This window comes from Salvia hispanica, chromosome 5 (genome assembly GCF_023119035.1).
Source record: "Salvia hispanica cultivar TCC Black 2014 chromosome 5, UniMelb_Shisp_WGS_1.0, whole genome shotgun sequence".
Taxonomy (NCBI): Eukaryota; Viridiplantae; Streptophyta; class Magnoliopsida; order Lamiales; family Lamiaceae; genus Salvia; species Salvia hispanica.
The window spans coordinates 38,014,980-38,039,408 of record NC_062969.1 but is presented as its reverse complement, the minus strand read 5'-3'; the positions used below and the strand labels follow the sequence as shown (position 1 = coordinate 38,039,408).

The 24,429-nt window shown below is 35.9% G+C and overlaps 5 protein-coding genes across 8 annotated transcripts; 3 read left to right on the top strand and 2 right to left on the bottom strand.

Moving 5' to 3' along the window:
* Window positions 1–2,521, top strand: LOC125190159 (UPF0051 protein ABCI8, chloroplastic-like). Its single transcript, XM_048087369.1, has 2 exons — window positions 1–1,502; window positions 2,124–2,521. Exons 1-2 carry the CDS (start codon window positions 72–74, stop codon window positions 2,340–2,342), a joined length of 1,650 nt encoding a protein of 549 aa, XP_047943326.1. The 5' UTR covers window positions 1–71; the 3' UTR covers window positions 2,343–2,521.
* A 2,563-nt stretch (window positions 2,522–5,084) lies between these two features.
* LOC125191001 lies at window positions 5,085–5,766 on the top strand. The gene has a single exon (XM_048088452.1). It carries the CDS (start codon window positions 5,178–5,180, stop codon window positions 5,502–5,504), a length of 327 nt encoding a protein of 108 aa, XP_047944409.1. The 5' UTR covers window positions 5,085–5,177; the 3' UTR covers window positions 5,505–5,766.
* Window positions 5,767–10,530: 4,764 nt separating this feature from the next.
* LOC125190540 (heat shock 70 kDa protein 16) lies at window positions 10,531–17,299 on the top strand. 4 transcript variants are annotated; one of them, XM_048087867.1, is made up of 12 exons: window positions 10,532–10,708; window positions 10,809–10,838; window positions 10,981–12,218; window positions 13,000–13,209; window positions 14,231–14,341; window positions 14,441–14,548; window positions 15,029–15,229; window positions 15,722–15,868; window positions 15,942–16,070; window positions 16,177–16,307; window positions 16,697–16,871; window positions 16,947–17,299. In XM_048087867.1, the coding sequence occupies exons 3-11, from the start codon at window positions 11,052–11,054 to the stop codon at window positions 16,758–16,760; spliced, it is 2,268 nt and encodes a 755-aa protein (XP_047943824.1). In that variant the 5' UTR covers window positions 10,532–10,708; window positions 10,809–10,838; window positions 10,981–11,051; the 3' UTR covers window positions 16,761–16,871; window positions 16,947–17,299. The 4 variants fall into 4 exon arrangements, with proteins under 4 accessions (XP_047943826.1, XP_047943824.1, XP_047943823.1 ...); XM_048087869.1 differs by lacking the exon at window positions 10,809–10,838 and having other exon boundaries at window positions 10,531–10,708; window positions 15,068–15,229; XM_048087866.1 differs by lacking the exon at window positions 10,809–10,838 and having other exon boundaries at window positions 10,533–10,708.
* A 246-nt stretch (window positions 17,300–17,545) lies between these two features.
* Window positions 17,546–18,034, bottom strand: LOC125189982. The gene has a single exon (XM_048087188.1). The coding sequence runs from the start codon at window positions 18,032–18,034 to the stop codon at window positions 17,546–17,548; it is 489 nt and encodes a 162-aa protein (XP_047943145.1).
* A 709-nt stretch (window positions 18,035–18,743) lies between these two features.
* Window positions 18,744–23,938, bottom strand: LOC125186743 (uncharacterized GPI-anchored protein At1g61900-like). The gene is made up of 8 exons (XM_048083188.1): window positions 23,428–23,938; window positions 22,091–22,261; window positions 21,392–21,997; window positions 20,368–20,613; window positions 20,235–20,246; window positions 19,520–19,663; window positions 19,390–19,437; window positions 18,744–19,165 (listed from the first exon to the last, which is right to left on the bottom strand). Exons 1-8 carry the CDS (start codon window positions 23,489–23,491, stop codon window positions 19,095–19,097), a joined length of 1,362 nt encoding a protein of 453 aa, XP_047939145.1. The 5' UTR covers window positions 23,492–23,938; the 3' UTR covers window positions 18,744–19,094.
* Between the last annotated feature and the right edge of the window lie 491 nt (window positions 23,939–24,429).

Genomic DNA, 24,429 nt, shown 5'->3' with positions numbered 1-24,429 from the left:
CAATCCAGAGTGAAATATTTCCGTCTTCATCTTGAAGCTGAGTCGCCTCAACACTCTGACAATCCTACCGCATGGCCTCGCTTCTCAACAGCGGGATTTCGCCCTTTTCGTCGCAGCACGTTTCTGAATTCCCAAAGGGCCCTCTTTTGCACTCAATCCCCAAATCCCCTATTCTCCGAAACCCCAATTCAAGAACTTCCTTGAAGATTAGGGCTGATGTCGGATATGAGCCCAAGACCACAACCGATTCTCCAGGTAAGAAATCCTTAGACTCATCATCCAGCGACGATGACCCACTTCAGAAATTCTTGAAAAGAGATTATAAGTGGGGCTTCACGCAAGAAATTGATTCTTTCACAATTCCTAAGGGGCTTTCCGGAGAAACTATTAGGTTAATTTCTTCAAGAAAAAATGAGCCCGATTGGATGTTGGAGTTCAGGTTAAAGTCATATGAGAAATTTGTTAAGATGAAAGAGCCCTCGTGGTCTGATAATCAGTACCCCAAAATTAATTTCCAAGATATTTGTTACTATTCGGAGCCCAAAAAGAAGCCAACTTTAAATAGTCTTGATGAGGCTGATCCAGAGCTGGTTATGTATTTTGAGAAGCTTGGGATTCCGTTGAATGAAAGGAATAGACTAGCTAATGTTGCAGTGGACGCCGTTCTAGATAGCGTTTCCATCGCGACTACTCATCGGAAGACTCTAGAGAAGTCCGGTGTTATCTTTTGCTCGATTTCAGAGGCTATTAAGGAGTATCCCGACTTAATTAGGCAGTATCTAGGCAGGGTGGTGCCTGCTGATGACAATTTCTATGCTGCTTTGAATGCAGCCGTGTTTAGTGATGGTTCGTTTGTGTATATACCGAAGAATACCAAGTGTCCAATGCAAATCTCGACGTATTTTAGGATAAACGCCATGGAGACAGGGCAGTTTGAGAGAACCTTGATAGTTGCAGAAGAAGGAAGCTTCGTGGATTACTTGGAGGGCTGCACTGCTCCCTCTTATGATACGAATCAGTTGCACGCAGCTGTGGTGGAGCTGTACTGTCATGCTGGTGCCGAGATCAAGTACTCCACGGTTCAGAACTGGTACGCAGGAGACGAGAACGGGAAAGGAGGGATATATAATTTTGTTACCAAGAGGGGACTCTGCGCTGGTCCTCGATCAAAGATTTCATGGACTCAAGTGGAGACCGGTTCTGCTATCACTTGGAAGTACCCTAGTGTTGTCTTGGAGGGTGATGATTCTGTTGGGGAATTTTATTCTGTGGCGTTGACGAATAACCATCAGCAGGCGGATACGGGGACAAAGATGATACACAAGGGGAAGAATACTAGGAGTAGGATTATTTCAAAAGGGATCTCCGCTGGGCATTCGAGAAATTGCTACAGGGGGCTTGTCCAAGTTATGTCCGGTGCAGATAACGCTCGAAATTCCTCACAGTGTGACTCGATGCTCATAGGTGACAAAGCTGCTGCCAACACTTATCCCTACATTCAGGTAAATTCTTGGCTTAATTTTCTTTTGTGCTATATGATCTCTTTATTTATGTGTTACTCTTTTGTTTTATCCGCAATTTCCTTAGTCAGATTGATTATTCTGTGTCAAAGGTTGGTCGGGATGATGATAGATGTTTTCCAGACTCTCCATGTCTTTTTTGAGTTTGTATTATCTGAAATAATTGTTTTGGAATTTGTTTATATAACATTATTAAAAGTAATTATATATGCTAGAGAGTTTTTCCTCTCAATATATGGCTTGTATGAAACCTGCTGGTGTGTGAAACTTCCTTATGAATTGGTTTAATCTTCTGTGTGATATGTGAAAATATCTGGTGTTTACACTCTTGGATCAGAAGAAGCAACTAATATGAAATGGCATCAAATCGCAATCCTTTATCTCTTGTCTCGATGTTGTTATTAAACTTCTTGTTCTTGATTATTTGTAAACTGAGGCTGGAAGTTTTGTGAAATATTGTTAAAGGGAGAAGGCGACATAATATGGCTAAGTTAGAGTTGTTTGGTGTTCATTTTTTCAATGCAAGTGATACTAAATTGGGAGGTTCTAACGTTGGAGAGTCCGGAACAATTTGATACTCATTGTTTTGGTTTATGTCAACAGGCAAAAAACCCGAGTGCTCGAATTGAGCATGAAGCAACGACCTCCAAAATTGGTGAAGACCAGTTATTCTACTTTCAACAGAGAGGTATCGACTATGAGAAAGCTATGGCTGCAATGATCTCTGGTTTCTGCCGGGATGTGTTCAATGAGCTGCCGGATGAATTTGGAGCGGAGGTAAACCAGCTCATGAGCTTGAAACTCGAAGGATCAGTTGGTTAATGAATCGTTGTCCCTGCTGTGCTGTCGTAATATGTACATCTTACTTTGTGAGTTTTGATCCTTCAGATTTGTAATCCTCAGCTATATTTAGAAATGGACGCAAACAAGATATATGTAAAGGTACAAAACCACACAAGCCGTATTCATGTTACAGTTAAAAAGATCATATTCTTCTTACAGTTGAAAGATATGTCAAATTAATTGAAGGCGTATATTTGAATTCACAATATGAAATAAGTGTTACTCACTCCGTCTCACATGAATATGAACTCTTTCTTTTTTAGTCTATGCAACAAGAATGTGCACTTTCTAATTTTGGAAACTTTTTTTCTCTAATAAGGTTGGACTTATTCTCCACTAATAAAATTTTAATTACTTTATTTCTCTACCTCTTTTATACTTTACCAATTTCGTATTAAAACTCGTGCCACGCAAAATCAGTTATACATTGCTGGGCCTTTCAATTTGGGCCGATAAGTAATCTCTTAAATTTAGTCACTTTTTATTTTGTTGTTGCATAAGCTGATTATTGGTTGAAAAAATCAACTTTGGGTAAAATATGGTATTCTCTAATCTGGCAGATCTAGCAATCTCTTAATTAAAATAACTATTCATTTTAATTTTCATTTTGTGATTGCGTAAATTAATTTAGGGGTATTAATTGAACATACCATCAACTTTGTGCAAATTTTAATGGTTCTCATGAAAATCCAATACAAATACACACGAAATTAAAAGGTTTAGGTCAAGTCTTATTATATTCATGTTCTTAATGGGCTGTGTTCGGGTAATCTGTTAAAAATTATATTACTACTCTCTAATTTAATTATTATTTTAATTAAATTTTTCAACAAATTTGTGCTTTATTTTATTCTCTAAGTTCTTGTAAATCGGATTAATATTGGATTTTTATTGTGTTCAATATCAGGTTTTAATTGTGTACTTTAGGTTCAAGTTTTTATCGTGTCGCATCAACCTTTATTACATCAAGTCGATAACAACTTTGTATCCGATGTGGGTCTTGTACGGATTTGAAGGTAGCAGATCAAATTTGTTTTTGAGTTTAGAGTTTTCTTAATGAACAAGTTCGTGGTTGATCCGGTAACAATCCAACCCTCAATTTAACAATGATTCAACATCAACTTGACATCTCCATGTTGGACATGATGGAATTTAGAAGCTAAAATGGGAAGAATGTGCCGCTATTGCGTGAGGGAGAGAGGTATTTATAGCGGAGGATAAATTATTTAGACCATCTTCAAGGGTACACTAAAACCTAAAATGGGATAGGTATTTAGCTCCAATAGTACTCAAAAACCAATCCTATTTTTAGTTTTTGAGAAAAATATACATATCTTTAGGTTTACACTAAACCAAAACCTAAAAAATTCTCAAATTTTGTGAGTAAAAAAAGCATAAAATAGAGAATATTCTTTTAAGTTTGAGTTTAGTGTAAATGGTTGGAGTAAAATCAATATTAGTGTGAGATTTACACTAAAATGGGTTTGAGTTTAGTGGAATGGTTGGAGATGCTCTTAGTACTAAAAAAATTCATAAAATTTTGAATTTTCATTATGTTAAATAAATAAAATTTGGTAAAAACTACAAATCACACACACCTAGCGTATGTCCGTTGTTATGCACTCGTGCTTTAATTGGGTAAGAGGCACGAGTGCATGCACGAGCGAGATACAACAATGCATGGGCCGTGAGTGCGTTTCGCACTTGGCACACCCACATTGGTGTTTTGGCTGTTTCTTTTGGAGCGAGCCGATCTGGCTATTTTACCAGAAGGTTCATATTGAATGAATATTTTGATGTAGGAGATAAAACAGTGACATACCCCCACAACCAAAAAGTAGCGGTGCTTAAAAGAATGCCGGCAACGGCAACATCACATGGCTACCCTTATTATTATTATTTGGTTATAATTTAATTCCACATAATAACAAAAATTATTGGAGTTGACTACGGAAAAGAGGCATGGGCTCAACTCTCTCATGTACGTCCTTATGGGGCCCTGGCCGAATCTATGGTTTGAACGATGGCTCTATATGTGAGTGTGTAGAGAGAGAGAGTGGTGAGAGGCCAAAACGACATGTTGACTTTGGAGGAGTGGGGACACCTTCTCATGATGTCAGAAGTCACAAGGACTCTGGCAATTAAACTTTAACACTAATAACCATTTTAAATAATGTAGAAGATAATGACGTTACTTGGATTGATTAATATTGCATTGCTTTTTTAATTTCACACATTTCTACTCAGCCCAAATGTAGAGATTATAGATTTGTTAATATTTAAAATGAGTAACTGAGTTACGTGTTCTGATTTTGACCCCTCTCCCTCCCCCTCTACTAAAGTATTGCTCTCACCAACTAATATATGTAGTGCAGTGTTCTACTAGTATTTTGCTAAATTTTATTGCTACTATCATTTTATTACGAAATTTGCTAACTCCCATTTCTAAATTAGCACTAGGAGTCAATGATCACTACCTTTATTTTATGTACATTATTGTTAGAACCATACCCTTGCACACCAAAGCAATTGAATTAAAGAAACCAAGCCTTACACACCAAAGCAATTAAATTATTGAAATTAGAATTGACGCCAACATCTTTTCCTGGCCTATTTGCCCATGGCCAGCTCATTTTCTTACTCAAATTCAACCCATTAATTATTGTAGTATGACACTCCCTTGGATCACTCCAATTAATTCGGCAATTCCTAAGCCTGCATTTCACTATAAATACGAACCACCAAACTCTAAAACATGACCAAATAAACTCTCACTCAAAATTCCTCTCCTCAAACATTCTTGATCTCAAAAAAATGGGGGTGAACAGAGCATACTCCTACTCGAAGATGGAGAGCGAAGATGTGGAGGAGGTGAAGCATCGGCGCGCGCAGTTCTTGATCTACAAGTCTCTGCAGAAGGCGGAGGGGCGGAGGCGGCCGTCGTGGCTGCGTGTGAAGATGTTCAGGTTGAAGATCAAGATTGGGAAGAGGCTGAAGAAGGGCTTCTCATCAACTTCGACGCTCTTCTTTTCTGCCAAGGCCGATTTCTACAAGCAGATTGCCTTTCTGCTCAAATCTTGCAAGCATTTGTTACATGCTAAGCAGGAGCCCGTCGGCCGGAATCTTCACCCAATTTTCTGAGACTTTTTTTTTTTATTATTGTTTTCTTTTTTCTTTTTATGTCAATTACTTGGTCAAGACATAAGTGCAATGGGGCATTCTTGGTGCAGAATATTGGAGTATAAAGTTAATATACACACATATATAGCTTAAGAAGTGGTTAATTAGTTAATTTGTTTGAATATGTTGCGTGTAAGGAAATGTACTTGTATTTCTTGTCGCTAATTGAGGCGATGATTAGTGAGGTTTTGGGTTGAATTAATTGGATAAGTGGATGATTTGAGGGCGTGCCTTAATTTTGAGGGAGATTTTAGATTAATATAAATGATAAATTTGAACCAATTTTGCGAAGAATTTTTCCATTCTCAACCTAGGAACCTCCGTATTCAGGAACCAGATGATAACATGCATATATGGCTTTGTCCTCAAAATATGACATTAGATACATCTACATATGGTTGCACGTCAACGAGGGACGCAGAAAAATTAAATAAAATTATATACATTTGAATTTAAATATAGTGAAATAGTGTCTTTTCATTGTTAAGACTAACAGTTTGTCCACAAATTTTATTTCCGCGACGAAATTTAATTTCAATATGTATACCTTTAGTTTAAGAGTGACCTCCACAGAGATAGAGGGATGAGGAAGAATTAAATAAATATGCGTTGGAAAAGGAGACAGAATGGGTGAGAGGAAAAATATTAAATATAAAGACTAAAATAATCCTTGAGACTAAAAGTTACTGTATCTTTATTGTTTAAAAAGAGAAATTGAATTAAATAAATATGCGTCGGAAAAGGAGAGAGAATCGATGAGAGAAAAAATATTAAATATAAAGACTAAAATAGTCCTTGAGACTAAAAATTATCTTTATCGTTGAAAATAGAAAAATTTGATATGATAGGCCTAATGTTTAGAAAGAAAAATTAATTAAAATATTATTAGTGAAGAATGGGTCACACTTCATTAGAGAGAATTGAATTGTTATTAGTGGAGAATGAGTCTTCATTTAAAAGAAAAAAAGTTTCTTGAATAAAAAAGTTTATAATTTTAAAGTATTGACCAAAAATGGAAATAGTTTCTATTTTTGACATTTTATAAAAAAGGCAAAAAGTCCTAAATAGTGTAAAATATCTCAGATGTAATTAAGTTTTTGTGTAAAGCGATTTTATATTAGATACCCGAAATGCGCTAACCTCGTTGACCAAATTCATTACCATTTTCTAGTAGCACAACACACAAAATTCATTCACATGACCAACGTCCACATCGGCTATTTATAATTACTATATCAAATATGGGTGTCTTTTAGTATTCATATACCATAACTATGATATTGAAAAAAAACTTGAATTGTCTTCAATGATCTCTATATGTTTACATTAATTCAATTTTCATAGACAGCTGCAAATTTTCAAAGTAGGCCTATATGCTGGGCATGTCACGAGGTATGGCTGACTTTGGAATTTTAGTGATTTTCCACGATTTGGCTTTTCAAAGACATTAAAAAATCTGCCTAATATTTGGCCGGCCTAAGTCCTAGCATATATAGACAATGTCGTATACATGCTGCTTGTTCCATGCTCTCAAAGGTTTTTCTTTTTAATAGTAATTCTTTAATCTAATTCGGCATACTTCGTTACTCCTAAAAGCTCAAAATCAATTCATTTCCACTACAAAAATGCAACGGATCATTGTTGGGCTGATAGTGGGACCAAGTTGATGGGGTTGAGTTAGTAGATTTGGATATCATTAAATCATTTCATTTTACAAATCAAAATATGTAAAATCAAAATTCAAAGACTTAGTAACAGCAAGTGCTACGCGATTATTGTTAACAATCTCGATTCAAAATGCAAATGGATCCGGTTCGAATTTAAGTGTTTAGTTATACACAAAAGTAGGGTTGTTGTGAATGCAATAAAATATGCCATGCAGCCATTTACTATTATTTTGTCATTATGAAATATTTGTCATTATACATTTTATTTTATTTGTATTACATTTAACCCTAATTTTCATATTTCATTAATTCTCTTCACTCATATATAATTATAAAAGTATACTACTCTTTCCATTTATACGTGGTAAGTGAATCTCATAATTCAGTAAATTATTACGCTCATTTCTATTACATAACTAATGGAATATATTAAAAGTAAAATCTTCATTACATTAATTTTTTCTATCCAATTTTTATCCATATTTGTAAAAACTTGTATCGAGTTAAAGTTTTCTACTTCATTTCTGCAATATAATGTGTCTCGTTTAACTCGATACAAGTTTTTACAAATATGGATAAAAATTGGATAGAAAAAATTAATGTAATGAAAATATTACTTTTAATAAAAGTGAAACCCCGTTCCATTAACCAATTCCGTTTGCATTGAAACAATTGATAATGGATAGATTAGAGGCAGTAATGGTTAAGTATGTATGTAAAATTTAGAAATTCCATTAGATATTGTTGTTTGAATCAATTTAAATACTAGTAATCATTATCGGGTTGGGGGATGGAGTTGTGTCGGTGAGAATGAGTTACCGAAATGAATAATGGTCGGTGGATGAAGCAAGGTATACAACCGTACAGACAAACAATTTGAGCAACCAGCTTGCTAAATGCTAATTAATCATTATATCCAAGCCTGTTTGATTTCAGACTGGGATATGGAGTAGCAGTTTTTGGGCATGTTACCATATTTATTCCTACACATACACATGTGCTTTTATAAGTATCTATATTCCATATGCCACATGGTTTTGCAAATTTTTTTCTTTGGATTCATCATTCATGAATCACAACCGCTGACTCTTATGTCTATCTGTAAACCCAACGTAAATCTGGATCTGTCGATTTTCAAATCTGGGTTGGGGTGATGGCTTTAGGGCTGCTGCTACTTGGTTTTTGGGCTTTATTTGAGATATGGTGGGCTAAAGTAGATAGTATGATTTTGTTTTATCACAAATGGGCCGATTTGTATTCTCCCTATCACTATATACAACAATATATACTTTCCTTTTTTATTTATAGAATGTGTTCATTCTAATTTTGCAAATGCTTTTATTTATAATAAAGTAAGACTCATTAGCCACTAACTTTTTTTATTTTATCTCTCTCTTTCATTATCACTATTGCATTAAAATCCGTGCTTAATAAAAAATGCATCATATTCTTGTGGAATAGATGGAGTATTAATTTGGAGGAGTACTACATTTCTTATATGAGCATTATGCTCATTTAAGACACAATCTGTTTGTTTTGTTTTTTACGTTTAGTTTGATTCTAATAAATTAAAAATATAATAATTTTTAGATTTATAATTTTTATAAAAAAAAAATTAAGCTCAATTTGTCATCTCTATTCATTTATTTAAAGTTATAGAGAAAACAAAAAAGTTGAGTTTAATTTTTATTAAAATTAAAATATATTAATAGCTAATGTATAAAATAAAACAAGTAACGCTAATTGTGCTGAACAAGCGTGGTGCTCACATAATTTAGAATTCATAATATTAGCCCAATTACGTAAATGAATTTGTCAATTGAATTAATAAATTATGAACTAATATTATTTTAAAAAATATTACCAATGCTAATTTCAAACTAATGTTAATTATGTTAATCATTGAAAATTAATGTATATACTAGAGAATCAATTATTAATCAGATTTAAAGAGTTTTGATGTAGTATTATTGTTTTGAAACAATAATAACAAAATACTGTGTTTAATATTAGTTTTGAATTAATAATGCATATGCATTTGTATTACTAATTCAGAATTAATTTTAATATAAATATTAAAGTCCACATTTATTTCTAGAATAAAACATTAATTTGATTAATAAACTTTATCTTTCAATTATTGTGTGTTTTTCTTTGTATCTAATGTAAGCATGCATATGTTTATTAGCTAGAAACCAGTTTTAAGTTTATATAATCAGTACTAATACATGTCCTCCATGTAACTATGATTGGATAGGAAGCACTTATTATGTTTGGTCTCTATTTATGCTTGTAAATATTTTATCACTACTACGCTTCTGTAGATATTAGATCACAATGCTCACTACGGAATAGGTTTATCGTCAAAATAGGTCAAGCTTGTAGTAGATATTTATACTCCTCTGTCTCCAAATAATTCGACCCAGTATTCTATTTCGACCCGTCCCACATAATTTGTCTCACTTCACTTTTATTATTTTTGGTAGTGGACTCCATATTCCACCAACTCATTCCTATTCACATTTTATTATAAAACTAATACTTTAAAAGTGGGACCTACATTCCACCAACTTTTTCAACTCACTTTCTATTAGATTTTTTAAAATTCGTGTCGGGTCAGAGTGTCCCAAATTATCTAGGACGGAGGGATTATAATTTATGGTAGATATTCGACTACTACGCTTCCATAGGATCTTTGATGTAGGATTATGAGTATGTTTTATCGGTGTTAATTCATGATGTAGATTTTTTTAATACTATGCTTGCGTAAGCTTGTTAGTCTACCGACTAAGGTTAGTATTTAGCTTTCTAGTAATTCCTAAAGTGTGTATAACTTTTGAATACAAAGTGAAATTCAGTCTTTGTAGGCTGTAGCCATTGAAAGGATTGAAACTTTGAAATCGTAATTAGATTTATCCATAGTATGTGGTCTGATCAAAACATGCTAAGAATAATGTTTTCATTTTGCAGCTCCTTTGTCAAAATACATAGAATCTAATTTTATTATTTTTTGTATTGTTAAACAGTTATGCATACTCGTGTAGTTCAACACTTTCAGTACTCTCTCCATCCAAACTTAATTTAGTCATTTATTTTGGTATAAAAATCAAAAAATTACGTCGAATGAAATAAATAAAAGATAAATTATACTAATAGGAGAGGAAATAAAGTAAGAAAGAACAAGAGAATAAAAGAGAAAATAAAATACTCCTTATCATAGAAGTAAATATAAAAAATAGTATCCATAAATTTTTTGTTTTAAGAGTAAAATTCGACTTTTCAGCTTTTGCTTCAACCATCCAGATACTAGTAATATTTGTAGACAACAAAGTTAAGGAAATTAATATAAGCAAAGTATCTTACCAAATATTCTTCGCCATTGATTATCAAAAAATTCATTTGTGGACTTGCAAGAAATTAAGGGTATTTTTTCAATCATCCGTCTTCTCCTCAAGTTTTAGGGTTTCTGATTATATCTTTCCGTCTATCGTAGCAGAGGTATATTTCTTTCTCAATCCTCTCAACTTTAATTTTCGCAACCACATTCGCTTGTTTGGGCCACGTATTTATAAACACACAATTACTTTACCATGTGCAGATGTTTGGCTAATGCTGCTAATTGTAATAAGTATGTTGCAACAGTTTTTAGAATTCATTTCAAACAATATGAAATTGATATCTATACATGATGAAAAAATGCTGTGTGAATAATTGTATTTATTTTGCATCATGAGGTCTGAATATTATGTGTGGCTGGTATTGGGCTGTAGGATTTGAACCTGTGATTTTGGTGTGGAATTCCATGTAGTTGGCCTCAAGTTAAGGTTGCTACAATATCGAAATGAGTGTACTGGGGTTTGACATCGGAAATGAGAACCTTGTAATAGCAGTGGCTAAGCAACGAGGAATTGATGTCTTGTTGAATGATGAGTCAAAACGGGAAAATCCAGCAGTGGTTTCGTTTGGCGAGAAGCAGAGGTTTTTGGGCTCTGCTGGGGCTGCATCCGCAACTATGAATCCCAAGTCGACTGTATCTCAGGTCAAGAGGTTAATTGGTCTGAATTATAGTGAGCCTTCTGTGCAGGATGACCTAAGATTGCTCCCATTCGAGACATCGCGAGGACCTGATGGAGGAATACTGATTCACCTGCAATACTTGAATGAAAGACACACTTTTACCCCTGTACAGATTTTGGCAATGCTGCTTGCCCACCTAAAGCAGATCGCAGAGAAAAATCTTGAGATGCAGATTTCCAACTGTGTGATCGGTATACCATGTTACTTCACGGCTTTGCAGAGACGTGCATATTTGCATGCTGCACAGATTGCAGGGTTGAGTCCAGCAAGGCTGATGCATGACTGTACTGCTGTTGGACTGGGTTATGGTATATACAAAGAGTTTCCAGACAGGGGTCCAGCAAATGTTGTGTTCGTAGATGTTGGTCATAGTGATACACAAGTTGCTGTTGTATCATTTGAGCCTGGGCATATGAAGGTACTATCCCATGCATTTGACAGCAACTTAGGAGGAAGAGACTTTGATGAAGTTCTGGTTAAACATTTTGCAGCCATGTTTAGGGAACAATACAATATTGATGTTTATTCTAATACACGGGCTTCTATTAGGCTGAGAGCAGCTTGTGAGAAATTGAAGAAAGTTTTGAGTGCTAACCCAGAGGCACCGCTGAGTATTGAGTGCTTGATGGATGAAAAAGACGTCAAAGGATACATCAAAAGAGATGAGTTTGAGAATTTGGCTGCTCCATTGCTGGAAAGGATTAGTATTCCATGTCAAAAGGCTTTGCTAGAATCAGGTTTAAGTGTTAATAAGATTCACACAGTTGAGCTTGTTGGGTCAGGTTCTCGGATACCTGCCATTACAAAGATTATAAATTCACTTTTTAGAAAGGAGGCCGGTAGGACTCTGAATGCAAGTGAGTGTGTCGCTCGTGGCTGTGCCCTTCAATGTGCAATGTTAAGCCCCATATTTCAAGTGAGAGAGTATGAGGTTTGTTTTATGCGGCTATTCACTTGCATCTTATATTTTGCCTTTGATATTGAAATTTAATTATTGTTTTGAAAATATTTATTGTTAGTATGCCTTGAATTTGTATAGTTTGCCGCTAGCCAAAGGGGCGACGCCCCTTTGCCGGGGTCGGGGGGGCGGAGAGTGCCCCCGGCCCGACGCTATGATATATTTCTGTTTTAGGCCCTAATTGTCTTATTGGGCCTAGCCCGTCGTCTGTGTGCCTATTTATATATAAGTAGGGCAAACAATCTGAATAACATCTATTATCCGTTTCCTTTTCCTGGCCGTGGACTAGCCAACACAACGTTGGTGAACCACGTAAATTTTGTGTCTCTTTATGATTCTGTTTGTCTCGATTACACAATTGCTCTATTATGTCACAACATGCATGTATGTATGCATCAGTTCCCAATAGTTGCTCAAATCACTCTATGATGATATTCCAGAACAGTGGTCTTACAGTAACCAATGAATTAAAAAATAGGAAACTGGACCCAGGTTAGCATCCCACTACTCTGTCCTGTGCCCGTACAGCCCTCACCCACTAATCTTACCTGCAAACCAGCTTACTGAAAAAAGAGAAATAACCATATGCAGAAATTGAAAAGAAGAATATGTGTTGCCTTACTTGAAATTGTATTCATCTCGCACTCGCAAGCCTTATAGTCTTGATTAGAGAGTAGAGCCCCTGTAGAGATCATGAAAGCTAATGTTCTCCTAGTCACTCACAGGACTCTAAATATCTGCCCCTTATTTGCAGGTAGAGGACTGCTTTCCTTTCTCAATTGCATTTGCATCAGATGAAGGGCCAATCCGCTCAGCTGACGGAGTGTTGTTTCCAAAAGGCAATCCTTTTCCAAGTACAAAAGTTCTTACATTGTACAGAAATGATATATTTCACATGGAAGCTTACTATGCAAATCAAAATGAGTTGCCTTCTGGTGTCTCAGCAAGAATCAGCTCTTATAAGGTATAACTCTATTAACTTATTCAACTACGCAAAACAACCAACTCTTTTGAAATACTAAACAAGAGGAGGGAGGGGGGGGGGTGACTTTTAAGTTGATTTTCAAGCTGTCTGCTACTGCTTCCCAGAAGAGTGGAATGTATTATATTTATTCTTGCAATAAGAAATCTACTATAGTGGCCTGTTCTTATGGTATGATTTGGGAGATTTGGTTGTTTATGATGGATATGTTGCATTTGCATTCAGAATTAATGCTGGCATGATATAATAAATTGGACATACTTTTTGTTGGATCATGGGTAAATCATTAGAAAATAGTCAATATACTATAGTGACAGTATAGTGATGATCCACGGCAGAAAAATTACACCTGAATACAATGCTTGAACCTTGACTTTGGTTTCTGCGACAGTATCTGGTGTCTAGCTTAGTCGCCTACACGATGCACTAGTGCAACTTGATGGGAGATTCTCTTAATCAGAGGGACTTGCAAACTGGAACCTTAAGGAAAGAGTCAGGAAGGGGAGCCCTTAAATTCTTAACTAGTGCAACTAGAGACGTTTCTTTTCGGCACGAGATTTAAGAAATTGTGTTAAAAGTGAGTAAGAGAAGGGGGAATAAAGTAGGAAGAAAAAATGTAGAGAGATGAAGAGAGAATAAAGTAAGAGAGAGTAAATTAAGAGAGAAGAAAAGTTTGTGCTTTTTGCTAAAATAGGAAATGACTCAGTTACAGTGGGACAACCAAAAAAGGAATACGACTCAGCTACAGAGGGACGAAGGAGTAGTTGCTAATATGGTGAAGCATTTGAACTTAAAATACTTAAAGCCAATAGCCAAATTATATACTAAGATACTTGAAGATGGTAGGTTTAGAGATTCGGGCTGTGCACAAATTTTAGTCTGCTTTTTAGATTTAGAGGTTCGTGTTGTTCACATATTTCTTTGTCTGCTTTCTAGGTTTGTTGTTCTTCCTTTCTTTTATTAATGTATCTGATCAGAATATCTTGATACTCTTTATCTGAAGATATCTATTATGCAGATTGGGCCATTCAGAGTTCCCAATGAGGAGAAGACAAAGATAAAAGTCAAAGTTGAGCTAAATCTGCATGGAGTCATCTCTATAGATTCTGCATCTGTAAGTGTGTGCCTGTGTGTATTTTTATTAAAAATTTCGTATTAGGAGCCTTGATAGTGTGGTGCCATGTTTTATAGAACACTATACATCTCTATGCAGCTGGTAGGTGATCATGTGGACGATTCTTCTGGACACAACAGCATTGATGCTCACTCAAATGTTGACCCTAGCAATTCCGAGTCATCTAAGAAATCAAATGGTCCTCTTGTAAGTCCAATTAAACACCTATTAAATGACTCTTAGGCTGAACGACATGATAGTCTCCTCGTGAATTTTTTTTTGAATACTTCTATAGTATATATGACATGGATTACAAGTAATGACTCCTTTGATATATGTGGTATAATGCTTCATCAGGCTTACGGTATTACCATTTGTCTCTTTTGTTGTTCTCTTCAAGTGCTCTGTTTTTGGATTACCCTTGAAACATGAATATGGAAATTTTCTCTATAAAAATGATAAAATCATTTCATCTATTGCTTCTAAATTCTAATCATATAGTAATGACTGATGAATACATTGAAGTTGATCTTAGTATGATAAAAAAAAGGATTCTTTGAATTACTGCAAAATTTGGGCATGATGAGTGTTCACATGATTAATCAAGTGAAACTTATTAATTTCTTCAAATTCTAAAGCTAAAATGAATAAATGATTGTCAAAATATTATGGTTTCCCATATTATAGGGTCATGAGATGAGACGGCTAATGGCTGTCAGACGACAGAATATATTGGTGGATGAGAATATATATGGTGGGATGGCACCTGATGAGCTCTGCCGAGCTCAGGAGAAAGAGCTACAATTTACACAGCAAGACATAAATATGGAAAGGACCAAAGAGAAAAAAAATGCACTGGAGGCGTATGTATATGAAACGCGAAATAAGGTGCAGACGTGCTTCTCTTTGTATGTTGTTTTGTACTCTTATATGTTACTGGGATTCTTATTGATTCAGCTATCATGACAATGTTCAATTAGTATTAAATTTTATGAGAATAGTGCAAGTAGCATAGACTTTGGTGTTTATCTCCATAACTTACTGTGAACTTGAATAATGGTGAATGCTAATAGGGCTCCGTAACTTACTGTGAACTTGAAAGTAGATGGTCCATAATTCGAAAAAAATGATATCCATTTGATTGAAGGTCAAATGCTAGAATACTTACCTGCACTTAAGAATGACTGCTGATGTCCACCTTTTATAGGGGCCTGTAGTGTGTTGACATTTGATTGTCTTTAATTGGTTAATTGTCATGGATGCAGTACTCTTGCACGAGATTCTTAATTATGTGTTTCATCTTTGAATATGTTCTAGTGCCGTACTATTATCCTTTTTGGATGTCTCATAATACTTTGTTTAATATTATTATGTTAACAGCTTTTAGATACATACCGGAGCTTTGTCACCGATTTCGAAAAAGATGGAATTTCCAGTAACTTGCAACAAACTGAAGACTGGATTTATGGAGATGGAGATGATGAGTCAGAAAATGTTTACACTGAAAGGTTACAGGATTTGAAAAAGGTTTGTTGAGTTTTTTTGTTGTCTTTTCAACTTTGTTGTCACTATTTATTTATTATTCTCCATATTTAATCAGATTGTGGATCCAATTGAAAATCGATACAAAGATGAGGCAGCCAGGGAACAAGCCACTAGAAATCTATTGAACTGCATCGAGGAGTTTCGGGTGGCTGTAGGATCACTTTCACCAAGTGCAAGGGATGCAGTACGTCCCTTTAACATAAAATCATTTGGATTTGATTGGTTATGATACTATGTCCGTCTAATTCTGGAAAATATTCACTATTATCTTCGCTTTGATCTTTTTGAAGGTTATTAGGGAATGCCATAAAGCAGAGATGTGGCTCCAAGAGAAAAAACAGCAGCAAGACTTACTTCCTAAGAATGCAGATCCAGTACTTTGGTCGAGTGAAATCTCGAGAAAAGCTGATGCTCTGCATGCGTATGTCTGGGACTCCTATAGTCACTGAAACAAATAGTTCAGGCCTGTTTATATATGGCTACTCATACGTGGACTTTAATATGTTTCTCGTATTTTCCACCTGCCTCGAATTTGATGCTCTTTGACTGAATAGACGTAAATTAAGTCTGCAATCATCACGAAATTACATAAAGGGGAATTCCAACTCTCTGGATAACATTGTCTCATAGTATAAGCCTCCTTCGATTGTCTTAAGGCTGTAATTATTTCTCTTCATTATTTTCTTGTAAAATGATCTTCAACATCATATATTGCATTCTCTTCAAAAATTAGGGGAATTTGTAGGAATTGCTTTGCTTTGATTTTATTATCTTAATGCCAGTCATTTAACTGAGAAAATGTGTTTTCAGGGTGTACAAACATGTGACAGAATCAGACTTGAGAGGTAAACGGGATGATATGGAAGTTGATTGACGATGTGCACTTGGACAGGACTCTTTGATTCTACGAAACCTAGTCCAGGAAAGCTGTTATGTGGATTTATGGTGTTTTTGCATGGTCGGCCATCCTTGTCACCCAAAATCTGTGAGTCTCTCTCTCTCTCTCTTGCCATGTGATGGCAAACCTAAAGCTACTGATGGATATTTCTGTGATTTGCAGAAGCTGTTTGCTGAATCTTCAACACAGTTGACATAGTTAAGGTCCACTTTAAGTGAGACCAGTTTGCCATATTTTTCATCAGAGTGCTACTTTCTATAAGGAATGAATAATATAATGGTGTGGTGTTTTTATAGGCAAAGTGTAATATAAAAGGTTGTTAAGCTGTCATCCCACTTTTGGTGATATCAGATATGGAATGAACAATGGGTAAAAACACGAGGCTTCACATGGTTCCTTGAGCCTTGTTTGTCACTTCTTACACAAGATTGCTTCAAGTGTGTTGAATTGAATCTCAGTTTAACTCAAGTCTTAAATATCAAGATTCGTTTTTGAAGCACATTCTGCGGCAATGAATTGTTTTGCATTTTTTTAGCAACTTGTCGTTGTCATATTCATTAGTGAGTGTGTGAAATTGAACTACTGTTATAGATATACCAATTGTTTAGTTTCGTGTTCATACATAGAAAATATGGGTTTTCTATGTAATTTGATATTGAACGACACCTGAAAAATCAATCATATTATAAATGATTTAATCTACGAATATTCGTTAATAATAAGACTTGTTAACTTTTATGATTTTTAATGAATTAATTTGGTTATAAATTATTCAGACAATCGCGGCCAGTTGTCTCCCCGACGTGAAGGTACTCGTCGAACATGTCCGTCGTGGCGCCGTAGGCCAACTTCCGAATAGCAACCGTGCACTTCTGCAACGGTGCAAGTCCGGATCTGTCGATGCCGTCTTCCCGATACTGGAAGTATTCATCACGTCCCTCCAACGTCCGGACAATGCGGAGAAAAAGATCTCGCCGCATTCTAAAATGGTGGTGAAAAACCGTTGGGCCCCACCGTGGTTGCTTGGCAAAATAGTCTGCGAACAGACGTTGGTGAGCCACGTCGTGCTCGCGGGGGACAAACGTCCGACGTCGAATCGGCCGAGGGATACGCGCCGCCTCCGCTGCACGCTCACGCTCCATTTCTGCCAAGCATTCCATCGTGGCATCATTAACGCAATCGAACAAGGCCCGAGTCAAGGCCCGAGTAATGCCTTCCGATGTACTCCATTCGTCGCCGTTGGGATGCATTTTGTAGTGAGAAAATTGGAAAGTGAGGGATGAGAGAGATGAGAGAGAAAGATTGGAAGATGGGAAATAGTATGGGAATTAGGGTGTTTAAATGGAAAAAAAATTTGAAAAAAAAAAACCGAAAACGCGTTCTATCGTCCGTCGCATCGTCCGCGGACGATGGATCGGATCGCCACAGTAGTGGACGAAGGGACGGAGGATGCATCGTCCGTCGCATCCTCCGCCGCATTATGGATGCTCTAATGGAAAAATTGTTTGCATAGAGATATGTGAAGTGGCATGGCCGCATGGGGTTATACCAGTTGTGGTGGTCTAATGTTGAAATTGAGGGAAATGATAATGTCACAAAACCATGTAAATTAACACGAGTCTTATGAAAAAAAATGCTGGTTCAATTCATCATGTTTATCAGTTGTCAACTTGTCATTCATGGCATTGGTTAATTAATAGTACTATGTATGCACGCATGTTTGGTAGGGTAGATAACTCATCCAAGGATGGAATCCAGTGAAAACAATGAAGTGAAGACAGTGATGAAGTTGCAGAAGCTCTTCAAATATAGTTGAAGTAGGAAAGGGATGTTCAAATATTTAGAAAAGTAAGTCTATTCTGCTGAGATGAAGCCAAGTAGGCAGTAGTAGCCAACAAGAATACCAATGCAATCACGAGATAAATAAGTTAAGGTGTAAACATTGTATTGCTATTGTAATTGAAACGAATAATAACTTCCTTGAAGTAGAAAAAATCAATGAATAAGGCAACACGTATGGCAACAAAATTAATTCCAAACTGATATACACGGTAGGCATTGCAATCAACAAGAATTTGGCTATCCTTTTGGAGCTTCTTTACGAATTATAATTAGACTAGCACAGCACATAAGATATATAAATGGTAACTGTAAGAAATTTAACCTCTTGAGTCAATTTTCGACTGAGGGTTGGTCAGAACCTAGCTGGAGGTGCACTTCCTTGGCTTCAGTTTGAGCGTTTTTTGCTTTCACCTCTTTGGTTCAGATTGAGCACATCAAATATATAACCACAACTTGTTCTAGTAGGATCTACACCACAATCAAGATGGCAACGAAGGCCATCAAAGATGGAATATAGTTTGCGCCCTTTTGCTGAAAATCTGAAATGACAACTTTTCATGTCAGCAACAGCTTAAGGAAAGATAGCATCAAAGGTAAGTTCTAAGTTTTACCCTCTTGTCTTGACAAGAAAATATTGAACTACCAAGTTCTACGAGGACGGTGATCATTATAATATGCAACATGAAAGTTTTATTTTAAGAATAGCAAAATGCAGTATCAAAAGTAACAAGTAGAATAATTGTAGCGCACAGAGTGGACTTACTACTTTGCCCAGAAGCCACTGCAGGAAGAGCAGGAATTTTGACAGCAGCTGTAAGAAAAAAGTAAGTCTTGTGAGTAGTTCTGAAGAGAAACATCTTTAAGTATCCCACTAGGTGAATTAGCAAACGTACTTTTGTTGCACGATGAAGCTGGCAACTGTGTGGTTGCAGGCCAAGGGGCTGGAATGTTGTCATTCAAATCACAGACGAAGCTGACCCCTGCAGACTGGTCAAATATTACATCTGATGGCAAGCTGGGAAGGAGGCATCCAGATTCTACTCAAAAACAAAATTAAGATCAGGTGAGATTATAATCAATTAAAAACTGTAAAAAAAAATGAAAAGCATAAGAACATCTTTATTCAGTCAGATTTCAGGTTGCCAATTAAGAACCTAGAAGACATGAAGGGGGATCCATTAGGAGCTATATCAACTCTATTAGCAAGGTTTCAAATTATGCATAACAATTTCTTGCGCACTGTCAGGTATTGCATGTATGAATTTGATATAGAACTAAGTAAACAAAGAAAAATACTATTTCCAAAACTTCTCAGCTCTGAGTGCTACAAGCATCTGTCTCTAAGGGTGCTTTCTTTGTGGTTGTAAATTTAAGATAGACATAGGAAAAGAATGAATTATCTATGTAAATTTATCTTTGATTGACAAGAAATAAATTATCCCATGATCAATTCAAAACCAAAGGAAATGCACTCTAAATAGCCAAGGTTTCATATGCACTTTGAAATCGGGCATCAATTCTTCAAATAAAGGTAGTGAAAAACACAACCAAACCTATCAAGTTGGTTATAGTGATCACAAATAATGAAAGCAAAGGATAGATATTTACCCTGAACACCAACTGCAGAAGTGATGTGATCAATGCCCAAGCAGACCAGCATGACAAAACAACAAATTTTTCAGAATTAGGAGCAGTTCTACATGTTGTAATGACATGTAAGTAGTAGGGAGACCAAACTAACCTTGGAGGGAGAAGTCTTTGAGGCTAATATGACACTGGCTGTAGACATTCTTGGTAATGTTTGCTTTCCGTAATCTTACTCCAAGTGATGCAGCACAATTTAAAGCTTGCAAGTTTGTGACAAAGCTCTGCCTTTGCAGGTGAGAGACGTAACTCTCAAGTGACCTGCAACAAGCTGTTTGATTACTCTTTCCAGCACCACACCCTTCTATGACATGACTCATGTTCGGAAAATTCAGAGGACATCCTGCAGTAGCAATGTGAGAGTAGAAGCAGTGTTAACTTATTATTAATGTATATGGGAAATTCTTCTTCAAGGCAAAAGTAGTGTGGAGCTTGCCCATTTCCAAGACAGTAAAAGGACTAAAGGCTCCAGTTATTAAAGTCGACAATGAAGAGACATCTGCTGGTATGTGAATCTAGAAGAATAACATTTGTAAAGAGGTTGAAGATACTCGAAACTAAAATATGGGCATAATAATAAATTTCTTTACATTCAAGAAATCTCACTATCTTTTTCAGTTGTATGTCTTGTGTCTTGACTAGGAAAATGAGATGCATCCAGAACATGTAAATTGATCGGTTACTTTTGCAGAAGGAGCAAACAAAAAATATCTAACTGACATTATGAAAATTTCTATAAGGGCATAAAGAGTAAAGGAAGAATCCTAACTGTTACAGGAAAATGATTATCACTTCAATGATGAATAGACTGAACAACAGATATATTATGAGGGATTGAGAGTCTGAAAAGAGCTAGCGGATAGAAAGAATTACAGACAAATCATAGTCATAGTCTCATAAAACTTTGAGGCAGCTCTCTTTCTTTCTTGTGAGGATTAGAAACAATGGGGGGATTATTATTTTAATAATTCATTCATCAATTTAGCCATGCATGAAGTGTGTGTCTGTGTGTGTAAAGAAAATATTTTGAAAGCAACGTAATGTTGAAATAAATACAGAGCCAACATCAGAAGTAAATTGTTACAAATAAATAATAAGTATCATGCATTCATCAAATTTACCTTTGTTAATTCTGCAATTAGATATTACTCGAAGAACTTCCTTTGCACGAGAAGGCTCGAGTTTACTTCCAAGCCATCGTAGTACAATACTTTTGCAGTCATTAATCCTAGTTGTGTGATCAGACAGCACATGAGAACCATCTACGGCTAGAAGACTGTAAGCTTTTTGGGCAAGCTTCCTAGCAGCATCAAGAATAGCATTCTGACAAACTTGCTCACAGCATTCATTCACAGAATTAATCTTCCCACAGGCAGCTAGAAGGTTAGATGTTTCTACAGTGCTCTCAAACTCAGAAACGTCACTAACTGGGCAAGAACCTCCAGTAAGATTTGATGAATGAATCGAGCAAATCTTAGATAAACTTTCATTGGCTCCCTGACCCACCAAAATCTTTTGAAAATCTGATAGGCAATGTGCAGCAAGTGTTCCATTTAAAGCTAGTGTATTGGTATATTTACTAGATTGGCCAATGAGAGTCACCAATGTAGCCTCAACTTGAGGACAGCACACTACGTTAGCCAAAACTGGTGCAAATGCAGCCATACAATCAGTTGATGTCACCATCATCATATTTGATAGTGACGTAAAGTTCAGCACACAAATTCCTGATTAGATTTAAATTTAAATTAGTACAAAAGTGAAACAACATGAAAATTAATGTCTATTTTTTGGAATATAAAAGGTGAGAGAGACAAAACCAGATAATTTGGGGATTGTGCTATTTGTGAATGGTGTTAATGGAGATGGAGCCAGAAGAGGAAGAAACGGCTGAGGAGCAGCAGTTGGGGAAATTTGGGGTAAAAGTAAATCCGCCCTTCTTTCTGCCAGAGCAGAATCACCCAAAGAGTTTCCAGATGATTCATGTATACCTGTATAAGCAGCAAGTTCCCAGTATAAACAATTGAAACTTTAGAATATTTAAAAAACCATACTGAGATGTTAACATCATGCAAATCATTATAAGCACATAAGGTCAAGTATGATTTAATCATTGTTTTACTTTATCTAATTCAGGTGCACTCTTTCCTTAAATGTCTTAATAAACACAAAAAATGCAATATAATGTTAATAAATATCATATCTGCAGAATTTATTAATAAGAACAAAGCTATATTTCACTGCTTCATCAAAGTGTAAGAATGTAGATTGCTGATAAATTTATTAATAACAACAAAGCTATATTTCACTGCTTCATCAAAGTGTAGGAATGTAGATTGCTGATAAATTACTATAATTTTGACATAGTTGAATCTGATATCTCCTATATTAATAAGTCCAACATTTACCTGCAGAAGCTGAGATGACTATACTACTACTGCACACAAGTGAGACTCTTGAGAACTGCACTAGACTTGACAAACGCCTTTCATGCTAAATCTTTTGAATGTATTCATTAGCTTAGCTTATATTGTTGAACATGAATTGAAATTCTATTCCTCCAGACTTGACAATCACCTTTCATGCTAAATCTTTTGCCGTTGTGAATACAGAAGTGGGAGTCCATAAGAAACATAATTTCTCCAGAATTTTTCAATGGTAATATCTAATTCTCGTGAGACTATCATGAACATGTTGGTAATCATGCGTTTAAAAAGGGAAGAGTTCTGAATCCCCAATTCTAAACCCAAACAGTTTTCATTGAAAACATTCCAGTCACATTATCAAACACATAACAGCCACAGATGAGGTGGGATTTATATTAAAAAATTTAAATTTTGAAGTATTACACATATCGAAGGAGTTGAATGCCATTCCCGTAAACTTCACCAGAGTTCAAGAAATTGAGATAACCAATACATGGAACCAAAAAATACAAAGACAAAAGCACCAATTAACTCAACCATTTTTGGAAATATTCTTTCAGATCACAAACCAACCCAACTCACTCATTTCTTGGAAACCCAAAAACATGCCAAGAATAACAAAAGCATCAAACTTAACAGATCACTCAATGAACGAGGCAACACAAAGAAGCCGAAAATAGCTTTAACGTAAATTGAAAAAAAAAAAAAAAAAAAAAAAAAGGAAGTCTCACACAGAAGAGCCAGAAGCACAATTGAAGCCCAAATGTGCAAACTTTGCACCGGCGCTCCCCTCATCCTGAGCTGCTCCAAACTGAATTCAACAAAATTGGCGAGCAATGCACCCCAAAAAATTAGAATAATAGTAATAAAATAAAAGTGAAAATGTAGTGTTTTATGAGGAAGAACAAGACTTGGAGGTAAAGGGTTTGATGCGAATAAAGAGAAGGGTTGGGGCAGCCATGAATGAGGTGCTTAAGTGAGTGGGGACAAATCAACAACAATAGCTGTACATAAAAATTGTGAAGAGGGCGAGGCCCCACTACTAAGTCTGAGTTCAAAATAACTGTGGTTTCCTTCTCTTTATTTTCTTGTTAAGAGAGAAAACTCCGGTAATTAGCTATGGTGTGCAGCTACAACCACCCAAAGCGGGTGAAAGCATTAAAAGGCCATGGAGCTCAGCTGCCCCTCTCTTAATTCGCACGCTTTCATGGATCACATGCCGGGCACGTGAGGACCGCATCTCTCGCCTCCTTTATGACTTTCTGTGGTCTGCTTTCATACTCGTAAATGAGTTCATTTTAATGATTTCGATTTCTAAAATTTTCGTCTTTCCTTATCAAACACAGGCTGGAAAATGTGTCTCCTTATTATACACATCCCAATTTCATTCTTGCAGTATTTTTCTAAATTTAATTTCCAATTTGAATCTGATAGTACTAGCTTGGAATTATAAAAAAAATTGCAGATCTGTGGATAATACTCCAACATTCTCGGCGGCTGCTCAGCGAAAAGAGAGGGGTGGCGCCGCCATGGAGTGTTCATCACTTAATCTTACTTAAATGCCACTTCTCCTATGTTAAAGGAAGATTAAGATTGCGGAAATGCAGATTAAAGTTAACATTTTTAAAAGGTTGAAAGTTATAGAAACTAATTTTAATTTTAATTCTTGAAGAAAATCAACCAAATTACTCCCTTATAAGTGTTGCAGTTTGATCTAGCAAGCAGGGCGCTGA